The following is a 9,988-nucleotide window of genomic DNA, read 5'->3' on the forward strand; positions in this document are numbered from 1 at the left end:
TCTCTCTCTCTCTCTCTCTCTCTCTCTCTCTCTCTCTCTCTCTCTCTCTCTCTCGTCAATGACACTGTCTTTCTACTTCCCTCCCTCTCAATTTAAATCTTCCCTCAGTTTGGTCTTCAGACAGGAAGTCTTAGTATGTGTTTACATTCTGCCGGGACACGCACATGTCTGCCCATGTACAGTGCGCACACACACACACACACCAATGCACAACGCATAGCTTCATGTGTGATACACTGGTCCATAAAGTATTTTTCCAAATGGTCAAATATTGTTGTGTATAAAGCTTAGACTAAAAGGAACTAAACTGTAAAACACAAATGATGGAAGTTCTGCATGTTCCCCACAGAAAATAAAAAAATGGAACTGGTTATGAAACCATTGTGAAATAATGTGCAGTACATTGCATTTGAAGTAACACATATAAGCTGGTGAAAAGACAACAAGAAAACCTTGCTAACCCTATTTTAACGTTAAACTGCGCAATGTTGTTATATTCAGGGAATTATAATGCACCCATTTTAAAAACAACGCATCAGTACCAGTATATAACCCCAGAAACCTTGTATCCTTAAAACGATGACACTTGACTGTGAAAACTGAATGTTTTTTTGTAATACCAATAAATAGTATAAAGATAATTTTTGGCTTTAAGAACTTTAAGAATTGGATGAAAAAAGAAGAATAAATCATTTGTAAAAACAATCAACTGCGTGTGTTGATGCAGCCATAAATCTCTTCCTTTGTGATGTAAAATAACATAAATTAGGTGTCCTCTATCGAGGAGAAGGGATTTGGCCAACCCTGATCTGCATTATGAATATGAATGAAGAGTGATATATGGGAGCGAACTCGAAGACGACGACAGAAAGCCCTCTGATTTGTGCTGTCATGATTCACAGTGATATATACGTATATGAAAAAAAACTCAAAACACAAAATCCTGAACCTGAACAGATCTTTTCATTTCACTCAGTTGAGCTACAAAACAAATCAGGCTTAACTAGTGATTTGATGTTCTTTCTCATCCTGACACAGAGACAGTAAATACTGCTCAGGTAATTTGTTATCTTTAGAGGAGGCAGAGCATTTGACAGAAGAAGAAAGAAAAAAAGTCTCTATCTTTTCTACATTTTTCAGAAAAAGCACAAAAATGATGTGTTTCAGACGCATTAAACCAAACGTATGTCGGAGGGGAATTTTATTTCCTGCTGCCAGAAAATATTTGTGTTATGTGTTTTATTGTCGAATTCAGTAATCAGTGCTTTCAGTAATTGTGCCAGTTTTTGTGTCTTTGCAATTGCAAAAATGTGTATGAAAAGCAAAACATCAGTGTAAAAATCAGATTTTGCATCAAGTGTGTCTCATGTAAACATGCTATTTAGGTCATACTGTATAATTCTTTTGTTTATCACCTGAATACTTGAATCTAAATATACAAACGCCCGTCCAAAAGTTGTATTCAGATGTAAGGCTCAGGCTGTCTCTTTTCAATGTGTCCCTGGACCTACGCTCCATCCATCTTGCAGAATGAGACAGGTTTGTGTCTCCTGGTTTCCTGTCTAGAGGATCATCATCACTCACAGCTTGTCAGCGTTTCTCGGAAAAATCCGGAATAACGGATGTCAGGAGAAGAGCCATGGATCAACCTGTTACTGGGGACGAGCACAAAGAGAAGATTGGGGACAGAGAGGAAAGAAGAGAGAGAAGGGGGAGGTGTGAAAGAAAATAATTTAGATAAAGCAAAGACTGGAAGACAGAGTGTATGTCTGTCCATATGCATAGGTGTTGAAATGACAGATGGATCATTTTATGACATATGTTTGTGTGTGCAGTTATGCAGAGAGAGGTGCATAAATGTGTGACTCAGTCCAAACAGGGGAACTCGTTTATGACAGGAACCGTCTGAATATTGAGAATAGACGAGAGATGACGAGGTGTCTGCACTTTTTACTAGCTCCCCCTCCTTCCTCTCTCTCGCGGTTTATTTGTCAGGAGTGAGAAGGGGATGAATGGAGGATTACGGTTGTCGTGCAGCAAAAGCGTACTTTTTGGCATCGGTGGCGGTTATGGGGACGGATGTGAGGAATCGATTGCTAAAACAAATAATTGCACATATCCCTCTTGTCAAGATGCAGGCAGAAACATCGCTTGCCCACCACATCTCTTGTAAAGCGTTACCCGCCACTTCAGAGTATTTATGTTCAACAGAGTGAGACTTTAATGGCCCCTGAAGAAAATAACTTAGTATGATTTTTACAATGTGATGCTGAAAATGCTGTGTCTGGGGTTTTTGCAACTAAAATCACCTCATTAACGCATAGTAGGTCAGCATTTTCTAAACCCTGACAATAAGTGGTAATGTTCTTGTTTTCAGTGAGTCCCTACATGTGGACATGTCCCAGAATAGCATTGCTACCTCTGCTGAAACAGTGGGTTCAAGTCCTTCTTTGGAATGAATTCATCTTAATTCTTGGAATAAAAAAAACAAGGAGAAAATAAGGTAGTACATTTTCTCTGTGCGCCAATACTCTACATTGTGTGGTGTATCCTGCAAAGCCATGTTTCATGTCACATCTACTCTAATCCTCACTGACGATTGTTTAACTGAATGTCACTCACAGAGCACGTACACACGCATATAGAGAAACTTTGTGATGTGCCTCAGACTTGCTGTTTAATTCACTGTCAAGCTGACAAAATACAGGTTCACAGTTCTGTCCTTTTCACAGTTTCTGGATGACAAATATGCACACACACACATACACCCCCCCCCTTGGCTGAGATGCCCAAAAGCAAAGTGGTAAAATGATGTTTAACACCGTCTTAAGTTTGATATTAAACCCGGTATGGTTCCCTAATCCAGATGAATTTCACAGACTAATTGTCGTTTTAAGTCATTTAACTTGTGGTGCATTAAATGTCTGTGACTGAAACTAATACAAGAATTCAAAATGACTCAGTCTGGACACATCCCAGAGACGTGATAAATGTCAAAACTGATTCCAAACAGTATTAATATGATCTCAGAAGACATACGAGAAAAATAAATAAGGATGTAAAAGGAGATTAGACGAGTCATGATTTAGGATTAGGGTGAAGGGGTATTTTTGAAGAATGAGAGTACAAAAGGAAGTTTAGTCTTATTTTTACGAGCCTAAAAAGTGTGTGAATGCAGCATATCTGTCTGTGACATGGACCTGTAGGTTTGCAAGGACAGGTTCACAAAAGGAGTGTCTGACTCAGAAATGTCCTTTTTTAGCAACAAGACAGATTGAAACAATATTCATTTTCATATTCTTCAGTTCAGAGGCTTAAATATGCATTAAAAAAATCCCTTAACATAGACTGTAGTAAATAAGAAATGCAAGTTACGGATGAATGAAAGTGTTCATTCCTGAATGTATACATAACGGTTCATGCCGAGTACAGCTTAGAAAAGATATCTCATGGTGACGGTAACGAGCAGTTCCTTCAGTTTTTGGTAAAAGCTTTTCTCACAAATGTGCAAACTTACCTGTGCAGTATTTGGGTGAGGGCTTCCCTCCTCTACCTGTTGATGACTGTTCAGCAGCAGATCATGGATGTAAAATAAGTTATCAACTTGTTGACCTGTAACTGACTGAATTTTTCACTCGGGAGCAACTACAAGGTTACAGTTTGCTGGACCACAGAACAAGTGTTGAACTGAACTTTTCATGTTACCCTTCTATAGCAGGCACATTTGAAAGCACTTCTTACTTGCATTTACAGATGCTCATTTTTACCGTGATAAATGTTTGCATACATTTGTCAGCTACTTGTTAACAAATGTACTAAAGCTAAGGGACTCTTACCTTTTCTCTTCTGGTTCTCTGTGTCTTCTGTGAGTTTCACATCTACCTTTTGCTTTAAATCTCTATTTACTTTGATCTAATTAAAAATGTTATGTTCAATAAAGATCTGATAAACATCAGCAACAAATAACACACTGAAAAAAAATCTTCAATTAAATCTCTGAATGTTTATTTTTAGACACACAAATTGAATTTAGACGCATGATTAGACATCATTACTTGGCAACAGTCCAATGAGATAGCACCGTGACAAAAAACAAAACAAAACGAATCACCCAAAAAAGTGTTGCACAAACGGATGTGTGCGATATTATTGTAATGGCACTAAGGTCAAAAGAAAAGGAAAAAAAAAACAGACATACAGCTAGCTGGCCTTTTTATAACAGACAAAGCAAATCATCATAAAAAAAACACGTACATTAATAAAATCGTACTCTTCTCAGTATTCCATCTACATTCACACCGGACAGATTAAGCCCCTTTGGCTCATGAAAATGAAACACAGCAGATCATAAATCTCCATCACAACTTTTACAAAAGCACTTAAATCATGATGTCAATTGATAAAAAGCAGCCACAGTCCTTATCCTGGCCATGACCACAGCTGAAGAGCAGCACAGCATCACACAGTACCCAAGCTGTCCATCAGAGAAGTGAAAAGCTGCATGATTATGTCACATGATACAGAAGAGAGGCCTCACTCCCTACATCACAGTGATGCTTCAAGATTCAACATCTTTCTGTTACAGTTATTCTTATTTTTCCCAACGTGAAGAAAAAAATGTATAGGAAGAAAAACATTACATTACAAGGAGATACAATGGACAAGGTGTCTAATGTAAACACACTATGATCAGTTCACCCTGACGTGTGAAGTACGATTCCTGCAGCACTGGATGCAAGTGGTACTTCTGTGTGTGTGTGTGTGTGTGTGTGTGTGCACGCACATCAGTCAGCCTCCTGTCTGTGTTGCAGGACGTAATAGTCGTGGACGTACATCAGGACGGCGAATGGCTGACCGATGATGATTGAGATCCACACCGCAGCGTTGCCGTAGGTACCGTGCAAGGAGCGACCGACAAACCAGGCCAATGGAAGCTGAAGAGTAGATGAAAGTAGAAATGGAAGAAACACAGCGGGTCATTAGGTTTTTAAAGACTAATTACAGTCTCACATTGACTGTGTATTTTATTCTGATTTATGTAGTCTGTGTTTTATGACTCAGCACTCTAATGAATAACTAACTAACTCAACAAAGACCAAGAGGCCCTTATGTTGCCTTTTGTTCTGTTATCATCCCTATAATATATCAAATACGCCCATGCTAATATGCTATCTTAATTAGGTTATTAATTAAGTTAATGACACTGATGCCAAGGCCAAATGCTGAGAACACCTTTTAAAACTTCAAAAAGAGCATCAACCACTTGTCTTTACTTTGACTTTTAGTATTATTTGGCTAAAAAAATAAAACTATGAACTAAATGCAACGCTACCTCTAACTATCTCTCATTTGTACCTAGATCACAAGGCATATTATGCAGATTCATACTTAAAATATAGATTTTGTTATATATATGTATACAACAGTACAGGTTTGTGCTGACAGCTAGATTCATCATCAGTGATAGGTGTTGGGTCTTACCTGTGCCATCATGCCCATGAAGGCCCAAAGTCTGAACATCCTGAGAGGAACACTGACCAAGTACTGACAAAGGAAACAAAGATCATTACATCAAATAAATTGTGTTCTCCATAAAACACAAAACAGTTTTTGTTCAAAGACATCTACGTGAAACAGGATTTTTGAGGACATTTAAGGTCTGAAAGGCACAGTGTATTCAGTGTCAACACAAGCAGAGAAAGTGGTCTTGGTTCTCAGCTCTTACCTCATGGAAGAAAGCCGACAAGAAGAAGACAGCTGATTGGCTGACTATTTTACTAAATCCTCTCCTAAGCAGCGGCTTGTAAAAGTGTCTGCAAGACAGGCAAAAACACAGACGTTGAAATGGATGAATGGACGGATGATGTGGGGGATGGACATGTATTGTAAATCAGAATGTCAAAAGCGGTTTCCTAATGTGTAATAATTCATGTGGAAGTATCTTAACTCTCTTATTTGCTGCAATTCTCCCAGACTGACAGGAATTCAAAGTGAATAGGCGTCAAACCCTTTAAATAGCATTTCATTTGCTTTGTCTTGTTTAATACAAACCTCACTGCATTTGCTGCTGCTGCCGTGTTCGTTTATGTGGAACCGGCTGCAGGCGCCGTATTTATTACTAGTACTTACTCTCTCACAGCCATATGAATCAATTTCCTAAACGCATCAGCGTGCCTTGTTAAGTCTTTCTCCCTGTATCAAACCCACTGCTGTCCCCCGTGTTCACGTCTATAAATTTCAACGCTCCCTCTCAGTGTGTGCAGAGTGCGAATAACTCACCGTAGACACCACTTGTGTACAGGGATGTTCCAGTTCTGCCAGAAATATGTCACCGACTCGGAGTTCCTGAAAGAGAGTCAGCAAATAGAGTGTTGAAGCTTTACAGGGTTTAAACAATTGACCTAAGGCCGTTGGATCAATATGGATGAAAATTAAAAGTCAAAGAATCTTTCTTGTCGTGCAGGAAAAGAGGAAACAATAGTAATTATCCTACAGTGCATTGAGTGATGGAGTTGATTTATTAATATCAGCAAACGTACAACACATACAATGACTTCCCCCTCTGTCATTTTTGCAGGGTACTGAAATTATCTACCACACGTGCTTACATATAACTTCACATCCATTCCCATGCACACACATGCAAATACCAACTCTGAAATGTGAAGGCCCCATCAGTCCTCCAGCACAGTCCACCACACCTCATGAAATTCCGAAGCAACACACGCACTAAAACTTACCACCAGTCCTTGTAGAACTGTCGGTCTCCAAAGCGCAGCAGCTCAGCGCTGAAGTTCATAGACGAGTGGAAGAACCCGTAGAAAAACATCAGCCACAGCAAGTGGTTAGGAACCTGGAGAAGGGTTGCAGAAATGGAAGGACCCAAATGAACAATAACAATATATATATATGACTGTGAGACATTTAGGAAAAGGACACTAACAGCAAGTAAAAGCCTGATGCAAAACTCAAGCCCGTTTCCTTCCCATACTCTCAACAAAGTCACGATACATTCTCGTGTAGAGTCAGTCAGTCACTAACGTATAACAAGCACTGAGACAAATAATATTAGTAAAAGGTTCTAGGTGTACAGATACAGATACAGATGTTGTGTTTTACTCACAGCTAATCGTAGAAGTCTCTCAGTCATCCTGGACAGATCCATGTCCTACAGAGAAGAGAGACGCACAGATTAACAAGCGACGCGCAGCAGCTCTTTGCATTTGACAAAAACACGCCATGTTGGTTTTTTCACTGTCATTCTGTCCTCCTCACCTCTAGTGGTTTCATGGAACTTTGAATGATGGGAATCATCCACTGATAGAAGGAAAGCAAAACGCAAAGTTATGCCGTTGTCTGACATGCGCAGTAAACTCTACATTTCACAGATTGGCCTCATGTTTAGTCATTTTTTCCATAGTTTTGGCAATCAAGGCAATACGATCTCACCAACACCTTATAACATGACACTAAAAATACTTGAAATGCGCAAATGGGCCGAAAAATAAAGCACCACACATCAGTTTACATTAAAGGACCGTACCTGTTGAGTGAGACCAACTAACAGTTGGGTGAAGAACAGCTGGGGACAAAGACACACATCAATAAAGTGAGTGACATGACAAGAGAATATGGGGATATGTTTTATAACATCTGTACAAACGATGGAGCGTTTGTAACTTTTAAAGAACTTCATTTGAGTTATGACTCATTGCTGAAAAGTGATTATAGCATGATGTTTAGAGCAGAGATGCTTTACATGTCTAATTGTCTGAATGCCATGAGATATTTCCTCACCATCTCAAACAGTCTCCTCATCAGGAAACTCATGCGAATATTGGCAGAGCGCGGGAAGTTGAGCTCATAGCACAGAGTTGGAGCACAGACAAAGTAGTACATGTCTACAGAGACGGAGATCAAAGGGACGGTCAGTCAAAATGTGTGAGAACATGAAAAAAAAGAGGCAGTGGCTCTAGAAACATTGTCAATAAAGTTTCATACAAACTCCAGAAAGATTTTTTGATTACCTCTGATGGTGAGGTTGCCAGGGTAACACGCCTTTCGGTCGCCTCCGTTGAGGTGCTGCACTGACGGACCTGAATAGAAGGAACACACAGACATGTAAAGCATGTGGAAGTTAACATCGCATTACATACAAATACAGACACAATGATACAATGACAACCAGGTGTGGATGTTGACGTGCAACAATTCCTCAAAGTAGCTACTGTTGCAGTTCCCGTCTGCTTCTATGACAAACTTCCCTTTTATCTGAGCGTTGCAGTACCAAGTATCTGCCGTTAGATGTCACTGTAACCACATAAGCAAGGGGCTGAGGGATCGGTTGGGGTGAGAAATGTAAACCATACACAGAAACTGACCTTAAAATTAGCAAAGAATGAATTCTCATTTAGGTCTTGAATGTAGTGCGCTAGCCCTCCCTTGCCAAAAACAATGTATGTGCTTGTGTTTCTGTGACTTACAAGACAGCGACCTGGCCAATTTCTTGGCTTTGACCGAGCTCAGCTCTCTGCACCACATGTTGACGTCCTTGTAGGAGTAAAGCTTTAGGGAGAGGATGGTGTAAGTACCAACAACGAATGCACCGCCAACTGACAGAGAAAGAGAGAGGGAGAGATTCGGATAAAGCTGTAATGTGAGAACTTGTAACATAATGATGTACTGCCTAGGAGTATGGGGAGGATGAGAAGCAGAGATGAGGGAAAGCCAATGGAGGGTAGAAAACAGTGATGGAGGAGGGAGGAGAAAGTTGGCAAACAGTGTGAGATGGAGGGAGAGACGGACAGAATGTAAAGCAAGAGAAAAAACAGGGAGAGAGAGAAGGGAGGATTAAAACTGTGGAAAAGTGAAGAGAGAAAGAAAGGTCGTCATCCGATCAGAAAATATGCCCAGTAAAATAAATCACCTCAGCTAAAAGTACGAGAGCGGTCTAACTACGCCAAGGACATCATTATTATACAGTATAGTCACCATGTTTACCAGTGTGTGAGTGTGTGTGTGTATGAGTGTAGTCATACAAACTGAAGTCGCTGAAGGCTTTTGTGAGTCAATATGAAACAATTATTTGAGGTTAGATTAATAATAATTTTGTAGTCTTTTTAGTTTGTGCTCGTACACACACGTACACACACACACACACAACACACACAACACACACAACACACACACCTAGGCTAACTGAGCAGTTTGCCTACAGGGCTTTATCAATAGTCACCATATGCTTGATAGCAAAGGATCATGCTGAACAGAGAGGAAGACACACACACACACACAAACACAAACTTCCTGTTGTGCCAATACGGTGAGGTGCAGGTCAGCACACCTGGCATCAAACCACAGCGAATCTTATCCATCAACCATCTGTCTCCCTGGCTCTATGTGGCTTCTAGACAACTAGATTGGCTGCAAAGAGAGCTGCTGCATATGATAATCACAGAAACCCGGGGAGGTGGAGCTCACTGTAAGTAGATAAAAACAAACCGGAGGAACCAATCATCACCCACACACAAAAAGGACCGTGGATTTAAAAACCTGAACAAGTGTTTGTCTTCCTTAAGAGTCCATATATACGTGTCCGAGATTATTTTCCCTCATATTTCTCCTGTTGCTCTCTGTCAAATGTTTCATCAGGAACATCAGTGAGCTTCAGGTTTTATGGTAAAGACAGGAGACTTCCATTAACAGTTTAATACCTCTCGTAGTACATTCAGCCCAATGGTTAATGTACCGTGGATGCTGGTTCACCTTATGTACCACCCTCAAAAGAAATGTAATACAATTTAAAATCAAGCTTGAAATCAGATCCTTGCACTCTGCTTCATGTACAGTGATTTGAATACCAGTTGCATAAGCAGTGTTCAGTAGGTACACACACACACACACACACACACACACACACACACACACACACACACACACACGCACACACACACACACACACACACACACACACACACACACACACACA

At 40.1% G+C, this 9,988-nt stretch overlaps 1 protein-coding gene across 1 annotated transcript in view; it reads right to left on the reverse strand.

Moving 5' to 3' along the window:
• Positions 1-3,973: 3,973 nt before the first annotated feature.
• Positions 3,974-9,988, reverse strand: part of dgat1b (diacylglycerol O-acyltransferase 1b) — a 13,487-nt gene continuing 7,472 nt past the window's right edge. Inside the window, exons 7-17 of the mRNA XM_031853506.1 lie at positions 8,484-8,612; positions 8,028-8,096; positions 7,798-7,901; positions 7,544-7,582; positions 7,276-7,317; positions 7,124-7,168; positions 6,741-6,853; positions 6,280-6,345; positions 5,726-5,813; positions 5,482-5,544; positions 3,974-4,934 (exon numbers count right to left, since the gene is read on the reverse strand). Coding sequence (XP_031709366.1) covers positions 4,785-4,934; positions 5,482-5,544; positions 5,726-5,813; positions 6,280-6,345; positions 6,741-6,853; positions 7,124-7,168; positions 7,276-7,317; positions 7,544-7,582; positions 7,798-7,901; positions 8,028-8,096; positions 8,484-8,612 — 908 coding nt within the window. The 3' untranslated portion in view covers positions 3,974-4,784. The remainder of the gene's footprint in view (positions 4,935-5,481; positions 5,545-5,725; positions 5,814-6,279; positions 6,346-6,740; positions 6,854-7,123; positions 7,169-7,275; positions 7,318-7,543; positions 7,583-7,797; positions 7,902-8,027; positions 8,097-8,483; positions 8,613-9,988) is intronic.

The sequence above is a fragment of the Anarrhichthys ocellatus genome, unplaced genomic scaffold, assembly GCF_004355925.1.
Source record: "Anarrhichthys ocellatus isolate YVR2014 unplaced genomic scaffold, GSC_Weel_1.0 scaffold13, whole genome shotgun sequence".
NCBI classification, from domain to species: Eukaryota; Metazoa; Chordata; class Actinopteri; order Perciformes; family Anarhichadidae; genus Anarrhichthys; species Anarrhichthys ocellatus.